This window comes from Castor canadensis, chromosome 8 (genome assembly GCF_047511655.1).
Source record: "Castor canadensis chromosome 8, mCasCan1.hap1v2, whole genome shotgun sequence".
Taxonomy (NCBI): domain Eukaryota; kingdom Metazoa; phylum Chordata; class Mammalia; order Rodentia; family Castoridae; genus Castor; species Castor canadensis.
The window spans coordinates 17,934,383-17,951,835 of record NC_133393.1 but is presented as its reverse complement, the minus strand read 5'-3'; the positions used below and the strand labels follow the sequence as shown (position 1 = coordinate 17,951,835).

Below are 17,453 nucleotides of genomic sequence, written 5' to 3'. Positions count from 1 at the left end.
CTCAATTGTCTCATATTCCACGTGGAAGTGACAACATGAGGCAGCACTTGTCTTTCTTTTTTTTTTTTTTTTTTTTTTCATTTTTCTTTTATTATTCATATGTGCATACAAGGCTTGGTTCATTTCTCCCCCCGGCCCCACCCCCTCCCTTACCACCCACTCCACCCCCTCCCGCTCCCCCCCTCAATACCCAGCAGAAACTATTTTGCCCTTATCTCTAATTTTGTTGTAGAGAGAGTATAAGCAATAATAGGAAGGAACAAGGGGTTTTGCTGGTTGAGATAAGGATAGCTATACAGGGCATTGACTCACATTGATTTCCTGTGCGTGGGTGTTACCTTCTAGGTTAATTCTTTTTAATCTAACCTTTTCTCTAGTTCCTGGTCCCCTTTTCCTATTGGCCTCAGTTGCTTTAAGGTATCTGCTTTAGTTTCTCTGCATTAAGGGCAACAAATGCTAGCTAGTTTTTTAGGTGTCTTACCTATCCTCACCCCTCCCTTGTGTGCTCTCGCTTTTATCATGTGCTCATAGTCCAATCCCCTTGTTGTGTTTGCCCTTGATCTAATGTCCACATATGAGGGAGAACATACGATTTTTGGTCTTTTGGGCCAGGCTAACCTCACTCAGAATGATGTTCTCCAATTCCATCCATTTACCAGCGAATGATAACATTTCGTTCTTCTTCATGGCTGCATAAAATTCCATTGTGTATAGATACCACATTTTCTTAATCCATTCGTCAGTGCTGGGGCATCTTGGCTGTTTCCATAACTTGGCTATTGTGAATAGTGCCGCAATAAACATGGATGTGCAGGTGCCTCTGGAGTTAACAGTCTTTTGGGTATATCCCCAAGAGTGGTATTGCTGGATCAAATGCCAGTTTATTTCATTTAGTATAATGATCTCAAACTCCATCCATGTTGTCACAAAGAAGGCAGGATGTCCTTCTTTTTGAAAGATGAGTAGTACTCCATTGGGTATATACGCCACATTTTCTTTGAACATTCATCTGCTGATGGACACAGGCCGATTCTATAACTTGGCTATTGTGAATAGTGATGAACATGGAGCACAGCCCTCTCTGATAAACTCTTGCGTAAGCACTCACAAGTGGGAATTCTGGATCACACAGTAATTCTATTTTAGTTTTTGAAAAACCTCCACACAGTTTTCTAACATGGCTGTACTAATTTACATTACCACCAGCAGTGTGCAAGGAATCCCCTTCTCCACATTCTTGCCAACACTTGCTATTTTTCATCTTTTGATAACAGCTATTCTGACAGGTGCGAGACGATGTCTTATTGTGCTTTTAATCTGCATTTCCCTAATGATTAGTGATTTTGAGCATTTTTTCACATGACTCTTGGCCATTTCTGTATCTTCATTTGTGAAATGTCACTGAGGTTCTTTGCTCATTTTTTTTAAACTGGGTTTTTGTTTGTTTGTTTTGTTTTCTAGCTATTGAGCTGTTTGATCTCCTTATAGATTTGGGGTATTAGTCCATTACCAGACGTAAGGCTTGCAAAATATTTCTCTCAATCTGTAGAATGTTTCTTTGCTATGCAAAGGCTTTTTAGTTGATGTAGTTCCATTTGTCTATTTTTGCTTTTCTTTGGAAGTCAAATCCAAAAATCATTGTTCAGATCAATGTTGTGAATTTTAAGAGGAGCTCAAATTATTTTTGCTGAAAAGCACTGATTCCTTACTTGAGCCCACAAATTAACCAAAAACAGGAAAAGCTTGGCACTTCTGTCTCCATTTTGTATCTGTCTTTGCTCTAAGCCATTCTCTTTACAGTCACTTTACAATCACCTTGGATTCCAAAAAGGACAAAACTAATATTATCTTTATGACAATGAACTGGAGTCACCTGGAGCAGCCGCCCTCCCAGTGAGGATAATTATCTCAAGAATCCTCTTGAACAGGAACCAGATTACTCTCTCCAGGTGATAACTTCCCAGAACTGGACCAGACCACCAGACCACTTGCCTGACCAAGATTGCCAGCCCCACCAGCCAGTCATGAGACCAACCAGACCACACCTGTGACTGAACTGTTTAACTATGCATACCATTTTGTCCCCTGCCCCCAGATCTTTTGTATACTTAAACCTATAGCTCATGTCCGCACCCTGAAGATGGCTAAAGATGAGCTGAGTGCCTATTCTTCCTCTTCCCACAGCATGTCCCGAGCCATGAAATAAACCTCCTTTCTCTGTCTTTACCATGCCTCTTTATTTGGCATTTAGGGGCTGGTGGCCAGACTTGGCATATGGAATGTCAGGAATTTGGGCCTTGGGTCCATAACTCCAGTTTCATAGTTTCCCCCTCTATGCTTTCTTTGGTTGATTTTATAGTCTGGGTCTGCAGCTAGTCTTTAACCCATCTGGAATTGAGTTTTGCATATGGTGTGAGCTAAGTCCCTTTCTATTCTTTTGCATACAAATATCAGTTTTCCCAGTACCATCTGAGGACACTCCTTTTCCCACTGCATATACTCGGCACCTTGATCAAAACCAACTGACTGAACACATGTGTTCATTTCTGGGTTCTCTATTCTTTTCCATTGGTCATTGTGCCTTTTTTTTTCCCCCGAGTACCTGGTTATATTAATTGTTAAAGATGTATAGTATATTCTGAAATCAGGCAATTTGATACCTCCTCCAGCTTTGTTCTTTTTACTCATGATTACTTCGGCTATTTGGGGTATGTGTGTGTGTGTTTCCATGTAATTTTAGGATATGTAAATTTATAATAAAATGACTTCGGGATTTTGACAGAGATTTCTTTGAGTAGTACAGACATTTAAAAATATTATTTCTTCTAATTCATGCAGGGTATCTTCCCATTTGGATCTTCTTCAGTCTTTCATCAGTACCTTAGAGTTTCCAGGGCACAGGCCTTTCACCTACTTGGTTAAAAGTATTTATAAACTTTTTTTTTCTTTTACAGCTCTGGTAAGTGGTATCATTATCTTGTTCTCCTGTTCAAACAGTTCACTGCTAATTCACAGAAATGCTACTGATTTTTGAGTATTGATTTTTTTTTTTTTTTTTTTTGCAGTACTGGGGCTTGAACTCAGGGCCTTTACCTTGAGCCACTCTACTAGTCCTATTTTTGTGAAAGCTTTTTTCAAGATAGGGTCTTATGGAACTGTTTGCCTGGGCTGGCTTCAACTGTCATCCTCCTGATCTCTGCCTCCTGAGGCTAGATTATAGGCATGAGCCATGGGTGCCCAGCTCTAACAGTTTTTTGGTGGCATTTGTAGGGTTTTCTATACATAAGATCATGTTGTTAGAAAACAGTGACATTATCACTACTTTCTTTCCTATTTGGCTGCCTTTTATTTCTTTCTCTTGCTCTGACAAGGATTTCCTATACTATGTTTTTGATGAGAAATGACTGTGTTACTTACATAAGTAATAATTAGCATATTAAGCCAAAAAATGGAATCTTGTTTCAATATGCATTTCTTCAGTTGGCAGTATGGCCAAACTCTTTCAAATTTTATTTAATATTTCTTTTAAAAATAAATTGTTTATTGGAAGATCATTTTTCTTATTTGTATTACTTTTATATTAAACACCGTAACTGCCATGCATGTTACAATTATCTTTTTCCCAAGTTTGGCGAACATCTTTGAATTACGGCTTCTGCTTTTATGATGAGGAAGTTGTTCCCTACTCTGAGATCAGATAAATACTCATTAATAGTTCCCTACAATTTTCTTAGAGTAACACTGTAAAAATCTAACTCTTATAGGAAACTATTTTGGTACATACCATGGAGGGAAGAATTCCATGTAACTGTTTTCAAGTGCCCATAGCATCTTTTGTTGTATAACCTTCCATTCTTCTTTTTTTTTTGGGGGGTGGGTGGTGATGGTGGTACTAGGGTTTGAACTCAGGGTCTCACACTTGCTAAGCAGGCACTCTTATCACTTGAGCCATTTTGTCAGTCCTAGCCTTCCATTCTTAATTGACAGGAAATGTCATCTTTATTCACATCTACATTCTTACACCACCTAGAATTCTAATTCAGAGTTTAGATGACTGCTTAATTCATCTCCCAGTTTAGTCTTGCATTAACACGATACTTCCTCTAATATGTAGCACTTATTTAAGTACATGATGATAAGAGATCCCTCATTCATTCTTTTTTTGTTTTTACTTCTCCAGGTTTTTTTGGAGGGGGTGGAATATTTCCAATTACTTATGCTCTTGGAAGTTATGAAAAATAATTTAGTGTTTTTTTTTTAAACACAATAAGGATTCTGGGAAGTGCTGCATTACACTTGTAGAATAAGATAGGAAGATCCAACATTACTGCTTTATTTTCTCATCCAGAAATGTCATTCTATTACTCAGTGCTTCTTGAAGATTTATAGTTTCACCAGTCATGGTGGCGTACATCTGTAATCCTACACTCAGGAGGCTGAGGCAGGAGGATCTGGAGACTGAGGCCAGCCTAGGCTATAAAATGAGACCCTCTCTTAACATCCTAGACCTGTCCCCCCACCAAAAAAAAAATACTTACAGTTTCTTTACATTAGCTAGGTATCTAAGAGAATAAAAGTCACAAAGTCCCCGCAGGTCCCATGGTGTGCTCACGTCATTGCCACACCTTTTGTGGGTGCACATCATCCTGCTGCCTCCTACCTTCGTTCCCAACCCTTGTCCCATCTCCAATGGCATGAGGTGAGTCTGGGATGGATGTTCAGGGATGGGCTAATATAAAGCACAAGTGCAGCTCCTGGATTATCACATTTTCATTGTTATTATGAATGGATTGGATTTTCTTCTCATTATACTTTCTAACTGGTTGCTACAGGTATTTGAGAAGATAAGAACAAAGTCAAGGAGAAGTAGAGATCAAGGTCAGCTTCCTGGCATGTGACATGTGCAGCCAGACAGAATCTTGTACTCATGTGGGACGCACACTTAGTTTAATGCCCCACCGTCCCTGTTCTTAAATTCTTAATAACCTTATCTTTGAACTTTTGTTTCATTTTATTTTCAGCAGTACTGGGGTTTTGAACTTGGGAGCTCGTGCACTGAGCCAACACCTTCAGCCCTCTTTGCTTCATTTTTCAGGTATGGTCTCTTGGTTTTTTTGCCCAGACTGACTTCAGACCACGATCTTCCCACTTATGCCTTGCGCCTAGCTGTGATTCCAAAAGTATGCCACCATGCTTGGCTTGTTTTTGAAACGGGGTCTCACTAACTTTTTTTTTTTTAATAGTGGAGAAAGATTTATTATCTATACAGGTTAAGAGCTTATAAGAGCTATTTCCAAAGTGATGTCCTCCCTGAACAAAGAAAATGTGGGGACTTAATTTGGAAAGTCTATGCATATTCACCTAGGAAAGCATTTTAGGGACAAGCACATACCTGGGATGTTCAGTTTAAGATATATATTTGTTTAGTTTTGTTTTCATTTTTCTCTGGATATATTTGCTGTACAGGGGGTATTCGTTGTGATGATTTCAAATAAGCTTACATTGTACATTGCTCACTAACTTTTTTTTGCCTGGGATGGCCTTGAACCATGATCCTCCTATCTCTACCTCCCAAGTATGAACTTATGCTTTTAAAGTAAGATTCAAGAACAATGGGCAGTCCATGAGCAGAGGAGAGATACAAAACATGCATGTCCCCCATTCTTTGCAGCCCCAACTCATGTATGGTGTTCACTGTGGGCACAAAACAGTGGTGGGCTCACAGTGTAAGGAAGCCATGAGACTACATCAACAAGAAGGGAAATGGCAGAGTAAGCAGGGCTGCTGACAGTCAGAGAGGCCATACTTCCCCTAAACCAAAATGTGTCATCAAGGCAGGAAGGAAGGTATTCCACAGAGTATAATAACCAAGGAATTCTGTCTTATCTTTCTTCATTCTTGTTTTTGCCTGCATTATCCAAATGCTGAAAATAATGACAGAGAGAAAAAAGGAAAGACAGCAACCTACACGTTAATTCCTTCCTTACTTATCAATAAACCAAAGACAGAGAGTATTGGTAGAATGGGCATGTATCAATAAGTGAAATGAAGTCAGTTTGGTTAGTTTTGTGTAGCCCTTTACCATTCTGGTAAGAAACAAATTCATACACATATATAAGTTACCAAATGTGAACTGTGCAATTTTGGTGATTCTGCATATGAGATAAATGATGTTTGCATTTACACCCACCATTGCTCAATATAAAATGAATGGTAAAGTTCATTCTAGTAATTCAAAAATTTAAATTTTCTTTACTTAGAATGATATTGAATAGCAAATTAAAAAACATCATGCCAAGTCAAGAGAGACTACAAAAGAAATGAAAAGCTTTTTTTTTTAAAAGCCTTTAATGTGTTTTTTTCCTGCTTTTGAAAAAGCATCCCATGTTTTCACTTTTCACTGTATTCCACCAATTCCCAGGTCATAATAGGAACTTTTGTTTTGGAGTGCTGGGAATGGGTACTTTCTAACTTTAGGCTTTATGATAACTGCCTCCATCTAAACCTTACCATTTATATGATGGGTGATTACAGGATTGTTACTGACACTAAAAGACTGAAAACACCCAGGCTTATCAACGGAGACTGGCTGACTAAACTTTAGCACCTCCATTCAATGGGTTATACAGATATAAGACAGAGTGAGAAACCTCTACAGGTGTGGTATGGAAAGAGCTCTAAGAACATTGCTAATGAAAACAGATACAGCAATATGTGCTACCATTTTAGTAAAAAGAAGAAATAAGAATATGTATTTGTAATATCTGTTTAAAATATTAAATTAAAAAATATTTACCAGGTTTGAGAATGCAGGATTGGGCTACTGGGTTAGAGACTAGGCTGGCAAAATTAGATCTTCTGTCCCCTGACCACTACAGTATCGTTCACAGTCAGTGCCCATTTACAACCTGGCCATTCATAATGCCACTCTGAGGCAGAACCATGGTATGTGAGAAAGCAGTATAGCCATATAATAATATAATATTGGATACAGATTCCAAGATACTCCACTTAACAAGTTGTAGGGTGCCCATCTAGCAAGTGTGAGGCCCTGAGTTCAAACCCCAGTACCACCAAAGAAAAAAGAACAAGTTGTGCACATTTACATATTTACATTTTCTGGACACACAAATATGTGCACCCATATGCACACAACGCCGTATTTACATATCCCTCTTATAAAAGCAGAGTTTTAAAAATTCAATCCTGTAAAATGTAGGAGTAAATTCTATAGAGAGCTGTAAAAACTTTTCTCAAGACAGTCTCTATTTAAAAAACAAAACAATACAAAAAGTGGAAAGAACAACAAAAAGATATATATATACACAACTTGCCACACACTAAACCAAGAATCCTAAATGACTCTTAGGAGGTCATTTGCCAACCATCTCCTATATACTACCCCCTTCAGAAGAACTGTATCCCATTCTTGTTTGAGAAATGGACTCCATGGAAGGCAAACAAATTGTAGTATATCCTCTGTGCATTATCCTGGGTTATTTATCTGAAATTTTGTAAAACTCTAAAATCTTGTAAGAAAATAATGCTCCATCTTCCATAGGGGAAAAGTGAATGGCATGGGTAACTGTAGCACCCCCACAACACCTTCCCTACTGAAGGTGTCCACTGCAGGGGGTTCTGGCTGTGGAGTGGACCAGAGATAGCCCATTTGTGACTCTCCACAGCTCCAACCTTCCTCTCTTCCTTAAGGATTATCCTGACTCATCCCCTCCACCAGGGGGTCTCACCCTATTCTGCTCATTCAGCTTGCTGCTCCTGTGTGGTGTTCTCATCCAACTGACTTACACGACTGCACTGTCACCCTCTCTTTAAGTCTTTCTCTATTAGTGCATATGATCCTCCAAGGCAGAAACTACCCCTGTGTCTCTTTTTCTCTCCAGTGTCTAAGATACACTTGGCAGTCTCTTAATAAATGTCTGCTTAATGCCAAGCAATTTACAGTGGCTAAACAAGTCAAGTTTCACTGACAGAACCAGCCTTAAAGTCTGGTGAGAGAAACCAGTGTGGGAAAGGACTAGCCTCTTGGAGATCCACAGTGCCATTGCAGGAAACTGTCTGCATTAAGGCCCTTTAGGCCCCTGTGCCAGCAGGGAAGGCTGCTTCTTGCCACATTCTCACACCTTTGTGGGCAGTGGTGGGAGTGGGGAATTCACTAGTAACTACCCAGTCTCCGTTTCTGCTGCAGGGGTACTTGTTTTTCTCAACACAGTTGTGAAGCACAGAAGGTATATTATATCCCCAGTTCAGTGGATTCCAAATGCCCTTCACTGCCTAGATTTCTAACCCTGTTTACTTTTCCAGAAATTTTACAGCATTCTAAACATATTGTTACAATCTCAAAGTACTTTTAAATGAGAGTCACAACCATAGACTACCTATTTCTACTTCCTGCCTTCAGATCCTCTGAGAGAAATAAGTGTCACCTATTTTTGTTGCTACATAAAGTAATACTTTTGTTATGTTCCATAAAATTACTGACTTCTTCAAGGCTCAGCTCAAAACACCATTATTCATGAAGCCTTATCTTATCAGGAAAGAAAGCATGTTAGGTTTTGTTACATCTGAGCTATATATTTAAACTTTCCCCACACTTTCTGCCTTTCTCTGTTGTTCTCAATGCTGTTATTATTTCCATGTCTTGTCAAGGTGCTTACTCAGCTACTTTGAATCAATGGTAGGTTTCCTACTGGAAGGAGTCCCTTTTACATGGCAGCTGTCTTTCTACCTCTGTGCTAGACATCTGTTTGCTTTCAACTCCTAACCTTCCCTCTCTCTGTTCTGTATCTTCGAGGTTAACTTTTGCACTGACTCCCCTTACCAGCCTGGCTTTTGATTTGGTCAATAGTGGGAGACTGGAAGGTGGGGTGGGGGGAAGGAAGAAAATATGTTATGTTCTACTGGCTTCTGGTAGTGATGGTAGCAGTAGATGAACATAGGTGTCAGCATTTTTGTTCAGAAAGCACAGGTGAGGGGTGGTGGCAGTCTGGAGTGTTTAACAGCTTCAACAACAGAGTTACTATGCTTATGCTGCCTATTTTGGGCTGCCCTTGGTCAATTACTAGGTAGATGCTCTCTCTACCACATGAGCCATGGCCCTAATCCTTGGCCCTTGGGTCAATTACTAACCACAAATTAGAATAAAAAAGCAACTGGTCTTCCTGGCCCCATGCTGGCAGACACATGATGTATTACATGGGTAATACATAATTACCTAAAGCCGATAACAGGGTCATGTTTTCATTCTCTGAAAGGGAATTCTGAGCCTAGTCTTCTGTCCCAGATAGTATCACTTATGAAGAGCAGTAGAGCCAAGGACAAGGATGCAGAGGAACTAATGAGACTTTGTATTTTCCAGAAGATCCAGTAGACAGTAAGAAGGGAAAACAGATTATTGTAATGCTGAATACCACACTTTAGTACCAGCTAGAGTTTACTGCTCCCCCAGGTCTTAATAAAAGTGCATTCTCTATTTATCTAGGAGACTCCTAAGAAGACAAGAGCTATTTGAAGAAGAAAAAAGAAATGCAAATGGCCATTAAGCATATGAAAAGATGTTCAATTTCTCTCATAAGGGAAATGCAGTTAAAACTGCAATGAGATACCATTTCTTTACCTATTCAACTGGCAAAATCCAGAAGTTTGACAATATGTTCCATTGGCAGGCCTGTAGGAAAACAGTCTTTACCATATAATGCCAGTACAAAGTTTCAAATGGTATCATCTCTACAAAAGTGAATTTGGCAATAGCTAACAAAATTGTATGTGCATTCACCCTATGATCATGCAGTCCCTCTTCTAGGAATCTATCCCAAAGATATACTGACAAAAATGGGAAAAGATCTGTGCACAGGCAATAGTACTATTTGTAGTAGCAGGAGACTGAAAATAACCCCAATAAAAAACTTGTTGAATTAATGATGGTGTATCTATACTGAGTGCCTTGTACCAATAAAAAGGAGTGAATAATGTCTTTCTATATAGTTAGCTCCAGGATAATTGTTAAGTACAGAAAAACAAGGTAAAGCATATATAGTATATAGTATGTTGCCAATTACTTACGAAGGTTGGAGGATACAAAGTATATACTATGCATTATTATAAATATATTAACATACTTAATGTATTTATTTAAAATGTTTTATATAAAATATTAATAGAAAATAAAATATGAATGTATTTAATATACTAATATTAATATATAGTAGAGTAACATATTTATACATAAAGAAATATATTTTTAAGTGGAGGATAGCTAAAAAAAAAAACTAAAGAGGGAGAGACATTAAAGAGCGGACAAAAAACAAGTTTGATTTCTCTAAGTACAGCTCTTTTATAGATTTGATTTTGAAACCATGTATTTCACATTGCTGTAAAACAAAAGCATTTTAAAGGCAGTCCCTTATTCTGAAAGCAAAATGTAACAAGTGAACCTAACTGTACTGAGAGTTATTTCAAGTGATTTTAAAACAGCCATTTCATGTATATTTCTAGTGGAATAGATGAGCTAAGGACCCAAAAATAATTATAAAAATTATAATTAACTAGTTTTAGTAATCATATTACTCATGGTGGAATTGGTCCTGTTATTCTAAGACTATTTTGTACATACTAGGGATAAAGTAAGTGAATTATTGTACTGTGTAACTGGTAATCAAGATTTTCAGTATGGAGAAAAGGAAATGAATGAAAGATCAAAAGGTTAAAAACTCTGTGGAAATAAATTTGAATTAGAAGGGTCAGAAAGTATCCATGATATATTTTACCTGTCAAATGCACAGCATCTAAATAAATACCACATGTGCATGTATCTCCTACTTAGCCTACTGAGAGGTCCAGGAACAGTGAGAAGCACACTAGCAACAATCATCTATTGTGTCTACACTGAGGTTTCCAAATATCATTTCCCACTACTGAGAACCAAGGTTTCTTGAAGAAATGGCTGATTCCAGATTAAAGCAAGAAATGTTCAAGATGAATCTGGTACATCACATCATGCTAAAAATCAAAGAGCTACAGAGGACTCCTGAAGTTACATCAAAAGTACTCAAGGGCCAATTTGAAGGGGTAAAGATGACACAATCTGAAGAATAATAATGACAACTGCAAGTGGTTAAAAGATGTTCAATGTGTTTAATGCCATGAATTCAAAATGAGATATACCACTCCCTGTAAAAAGCCCCATAAACTCTTTGGTCACCTTTGGAGGATGCTAGGAAACCACCTGTTCATTTGAAAACTGGCAAATAAAGGGAAAGAATGTAACAATTATCCTACTTTTCCTGGGAAACTGCATCTCAGGATTACCAGATGAATCTTTAGGGAAATGTTCTCTTTCTAGCTACTAAATGAAGAAATGGCAGAATTGGAATATAAACCCTTTGCAGTCTCAAATTATAAAATAAGGGACCTAGGAAACAATCACCAATGGATATTAATATCCAAAAGGGGAGAAGCAACCAGAACTTTCCAAGGCTTCTTGATGCACACATAATACCACCCAGAGCAGTATTAACAACAACAACAAAAATAGTAATTAAATCTGACTTAGTATCTAGCTACCAAGTTACAAGAAATGCAATGGCAAACATCCCAAATATCATCACCTCACAGAAACCTCATCTCTTCAACAACTGTACTGAAAAGGGAGAGGTGTGTGAGTCATAACAGCTGGTGGCTTAAGAGAGACCAACAGCTCTCTTGTGGTAGTAGGAATCCAACCTAGAACCTCGTGTATGCTATTCAAGTGCTCAGCCACTGAGCTACGTCCCTAGCCCCTGCTTTTTTTTTCCCCCTGAATTCTTACTATAGACTTTGAAACAATTAGGAAAATTTCAGCACTGATTGGATATTTAATACTCTTAAGGCATTACTGTTCAATTTTGGGAAATTTTATAATAGTACAATTACAGCTATAAAAAGGAGACCTTACTTACAGAGACATACATGAAATATTAACACATAAAATGATAAAATGTCTGGGATTGGCTTCAGAATAATCTCATGGGGAAGGAATAGGTCAAAGAAAGATAAAACCAGGTTGGCTGTGAGTTCATAGTTTCTGAAGACCACTGATGGGGACTATTCTCTCTGTGAATAACCAGAAAGGCATCGGAAGAAGTGAGAGAATATAAGCACAAGATTAAACAAAAGGGAAGATCTGGCAATCCTCATAACAAAGTAGGCCTTGGCAAATGCTATGCTTATATCATGAAGTGTAGTGTCAAGGCAAACAAACACATTGTTTGGTAGGCTGAAAGCTTATAAAATAGCAGTTGCTTCTATTCTAATTATGCCTTCCACATCCCACTGGCAAAACAGGTTAGGGGTTCTTACAAATGTCTCCTAACACAGAGGCAACAGTTGTCAGAGACCTTCTCTCCCAGGACAGCACACATCCTGGCAGGACCAGAAGGTTGTGGTAGCAGAAGTGAAGTGCAGTAGGCAGTCAAGTTGGGCCTTGCTCCCAGGGACACGTGAGCCTGGAGAACTGCAAAGCATCACCACAAATCTGCGCAAGTGAAGGACCATGTGCAGTGACATGGGAAGGAAGCCAGTGTGGTGGCGCGCTCAGGAGGTAAATGTAGGAGGCTTACAAAGTTTGAGGCCACTCTGGACAACATACTGAGATCTCGTCTCAAAATAAACCCAAAAGGGAAAGAAACCCTTTGGTGGGAAAAATCTCATACAGCTGATGCAGTTGTTTTTACTTGTGTTATTCCTGGCATCAGTACACACTTTAAGCAGTAACATTAAAATATGATTTTAAAAATACAAATATTTTACAAATAATTGCTATGGTCTATAGAAGAATAATTAGAGGAACCTGACTATGAAAGGAAGACCAGGAACTGTCAAAAAAAGAAGTTCTGAATTAGAAACATAAAACTCTCCCTACTATGGTTTTGCTTTTTTTTTCCTGCCATGAAAATCTTAAGTTTTTATCAGTGGTTCTTAAGGGGAGAGCATGTATGTCATAGGATATGGGAGGAGTAAGAAGTAGGAATCTATAGTTCAAAGGGAACTCTGAGCTGACTATAGTCATATATGCCTTTACTCCCAGCCACTTGAGGGACTCTGGCAAAACGATCCCTTGCACCCAGGAGTCGGAGGTTAGCCTGGGCAACCCACTGAGACTTATCTGAAAAAATGAAAATACCTCTGGTCAAATGTGACACATCTGTGCCCTACTAGAGGACCACTCCCTTCTAAGAGCTCCTGTAGGGTGGCTGGCTGAGGCCTGTGTGCTGTTAAAATGCACATGAGATAAGCAACATGGAAAGCTGGCTATTACTGTTTCAGACACCTCTATAAAAGCTACTAAAGCTGCAATGTCAGACAGAGGATAATGAGATCCCCCTGCACCCCTCACACACACCACCTCCTTGTCTGACTCGCACAGGAAGCTCTGAGCTGTGAAGATGGCCTGAGGAGGGCCAGAGGGGATCCCACTGTAGGCCATCTGCCGGTGAGTGCTCACACATAGCTGGCTACCTGCACTACTGCTCCCACTCGGTTGAGAGACGATGACAGGCAGATGATTGGAGTGCTCTTTCTAGTCAAACTTATGAGCGTCACAGAAAAGGGCTTGAAGTATCTGACCTGACACCAGACATACTTCTTGCATCTATCTCTGCCATCTTCTTTTCTTATCTGACATGCCTGAGCGTACTACAGCCTCTGATAATGCTGACCAGTTCAACTTGGATAAAACATGCAGACCAAAAACAGCATCCTTCATTACAGTCTATATTGAGTTTGATTTTTATAATGGCTTCTCTGCAGACAAGCCTGTTTCTTTGATAGTCGCAGTGTCTACAACCTGTTCTTCCTCCAGGAAGAAGGGGGACTGATTTAGGTGAATAGTGCCTTTAAAGCAGCATGTTCAAAAAATGCAGTCCATAGGAACTGAAATGATGCTCTATATCTGTAATAAGAAGGGCCCTGGTTCCCAAGAGCCTCCTCAGCAAGGCCTCTACTGACTGCACAATAACACACAGTGCGGTCTACAGAAGCACGTGGGCAGTGAGACAAGAAGCACAGCCTGGTTGCTGCAAACCTACACAGCCTACAGATACTATAGTGATACCAGGTAGTGCTTCAAACTTGTTAACTGTGAATTATTTAAAAGTCACAAAAATTAACACTGATGTTTAATTTTAAAAATTACATCCATAACAAAGTTAAAACCAAAATAATTATTCTAGTTGAGCTCTAAAAGCTCTTTACACATTGGAAAAATTTCCACCTTGCTAATTTATTAATAGTCTCCCAAATTTTCATAAGTAAAGGATTATGAGGTGTTAGGAAAATTTAAGCTATGACTATTCAAAGAATTAGTGAACATTTTTCTGTCCTACTTGTCTTTCCCATTCTAGTCACTACCATGTTTTAGCACTTATGCCAAAATGTACAGGTGTCCCAACATAGACAGGACATGAGAAGGACAAGAGAACTGAGTCTCTTTGCAAATACACAAAATTCTATTTTAGGGCATCTTATCTTCCCCCTTCCCTCCTCCTAAAAATACAGAACTATTTTTAAAAGGAAGCAGCTTTACTAGACAGTGATGCAAGGATCTCATTATCCCACCTATGATATTTGCTGGAGGGGAATAAAAACCTGAGGGAAAGGGAAAGAGAGAAGAATAGTAAGTAGTCTGGATGGGTAAGGCCTCTCATGATGTCTCAAATACTAAGACAGAAGATGGGCTGTGCACAATGCTCAGCTAAGCATCACTTAAAACAAAACTGAAACCAAATACAATGGAAAACAAGCAAACAACTAATTCAAAACTAATCATACCCTTTCAGAAGATCAGTTGGGCAGTATTTCTCTCCCAATAATGACTTTTGCAATGACAGTGAGCCACTGGGGTTTTATTTGAATTATAGGCAGGCACTTTGTTGAGGTGAACTTGGCTAAACAGGGCAAATATGGACTGACATGTCCATCAAAAGAAGATACTCCCATGGCTGAGCATACCATTTGTATCCAATGAAAGGCCAACATACCTTCATAGCCCCAGAAAGTATAAGCATCCGATCAATATCAGACAGGTCCCCCTGAACTCACCTACCATTAAATACAGAAAAGCCTTTGGTATGAAAGGTTTTTTGTGGCTATCAAGAGATTTCCTTACATTGCAAATCTGAATGAAATCACTAAAATATTTTCAATTCTTGGCAAGTGCAGTATTTATAATCTTTTAAGTTTATTGGAATTATTATTCTGAATGCCTCTAAAAATGTAAGCCAATCCCTGTCACTCAGCCATAAGATATTCAAGTCAACCAGAGTCCTTAGAGTCAATTAAGATGGATCAATAACAAAATATTTAAGTATATATACAAAAATGCAATTGTAATACTTACCTATCAGCCCCTTCTCCAGAGTGAAGGTTTTGTTTGTAAACATACATTCAAAAGCCACAATGTGAAAAATCTTGTTCACTGTGTTATGAGTCCCGACTATTCGAATATACCTGAGGGTAAGAAGAAAAGAAAATCTGTTGGAAATGAACTCCACCATAACCAACAGGAGAATATATACTATTTAAACATGTAGTATGCCAGGACATGAACTAAAAGAGACCTTGAACTTGACTTCAGACCCTGTATCTGCTCCTAGGCTAACTCCAACAGAAGCTAGAAGAATTATAGCAAAGTCAGGGAGATGTCACTTCCCAGAGAATTAAGTAAACTTAGACTAACTGTTCAGTTCAGTCCTTGAATGTCTATACAAATATATGTCCATGAGACATTTACACTGGAAAATAACATGGTTTCTAACCTTACTTTATGTTTAGGGATACATCTGCGTACATGTACACAAACACAAGCAAAATCAAATGCTTTCCAACTCAATGAAAGATTTTATCCATTGGAAACAAATGCATAAAATCAATACTGCTTCCCTGTTCAAGAGGAAAAATGCACATACACTACTGAAAACCACTCTCAGTGTCTTTTATTTTAGTACTGCTCATAAGTCCTTGTTAGGAAGTTAACCCTATGTACTTACACTGGCCCCCATCTGACTGCTGATCACTCCTGATCAGAGGGAGTGATCTTCAGAGAGGGCCCAGCCTGTTCTGCAGCCTCCCTCCTGGACCCACAGATCTGGCATCTGTACAGAGTGCTAAGTTTCACCCAGCACGTCTTGGCCTGTTCACCCTGTCCATCTCCCTGGAGGCATCATCTCTGACAAACAAGCATTAACTATGGAGTGGCTTGCTCCCTTCACTCTCAAAAGGGACACAGTTCACAGGTTAATGAACAGACAAACTCACTCTTCTGAGTGTCATACAATTCTGTGGGGAACATGCCACACACTGTCTTCCTTGAACTCCATGGAAGAACCAGAAAAAATAACTAGATTAATAATGCTCTTCCAAATTATGAACTATGCACTCTGAAGGATGGGACATATTAGGTGAATAGATTTCAATTAGGATATGACAGGCTGGGCACAGTTTTAGCAATATCCTCTTTCTGTGTGTAAAACAACCCTCAATTTAGATGATATAATTTTACTTCTGAGTTAATCGCTGTTCACTAATTTGGTAATTTCCTTACATTTCTCATCACTTCAAGTTAAATGTATAATATAAAAGCTGATTTTAAAAATTCACATTAAGGAGATTATATTTAGGGTTTTGGTATCATAGGCTATTTTCCTTCAATCCTGCATCTCTTGGTGTTCTCTGTGCATATCATTTAGTCATCTGCTCCTTGACAGGTGCTGATCACTCATCTTCATAACCAATGTTAATATGTTCTCTCAGACTGGTTGTTCAGTGTGCTCAACCTCACTGCAGGGAGAACCTACTCCTTCTGGGCTGAGAATCAGACAGCAGCTTTTCTCACTGGAGCCTTTGGGTAAGCAGAAGGTTTGCTCAAGTTTCCTCAGCCCTCTGGGCACACAGACAGGCTGATCTTAGTGGGCTTGGCCAGGTGGAGATATTTAAAATAAGTTCGTAATTGTCTGAGTCATACTTTTACTGATGGCAGTGACCATGTCCCTGGTGCTTTTCTGGGTGCCTTGGCCTGAATCAAATTTTGTCCATTTCCTTAAACCCACAGTAACTCAAGCAGCATAGCATTTTCAACCACACAGGGCCATGACAGCCTGAGTGCTGCTGTCTGCAGTCTTGGCTGGGGCGGGGAGGGGAAACAGCACGACATGGTTTGGTGGAATTTGATTAGATCATTTTCCTTTTCCCTAGGTCAAGTCTCTACCAAAGGACAGAAGAGCTCTCCCAGTGTGCATGGTGGAAGAGCCAGGAAGTGACTAACAGGGCCTTTCCCTTGGCAGCTTTTAAGGTTAAATTTAGTCCAGGCTAACTTAAGTGGATGCTAGAAAGTTCCCTCCTTCCCTTTCTTTCTTTTCAAAACATTATATGGAATCAAGTTTTCTAATTTTAGATAATAGTCA

The 17,453-nt window shown here is 39.1% G+C and overlaps 1 protein-coding gene across 6 annotated transcripts in view; it reads right to left on the bottom strand.

Annotated features, from left to right (window-relative positions):
* Btbd9 (BTB domain containing 9) overlaps window positions 1-17,453 on the bottom strand; it is a 397,758-nt gene that overhangs the window by 122,853 nt on the left and 257,452 nt on the right. For all 6 annotated transcript variants that reach the window (XR_012450652.1, XM_074082279.1, XM_074082277.1 and 3 more), the window contains exon 7: window positions 15,392-15,501. Coding sequence is in view for 5 of the 6 variants with exons in the window: in XM_074082279.1 (XP_073938380.1) it covers window positions 15,392-15,501 (110 nt within the window). In the remaining variant the exon portion in view is untranslated. The remainder of the gene's footprint in view (window positions 1-15,391; window positions 15,502-17,453) is intronic.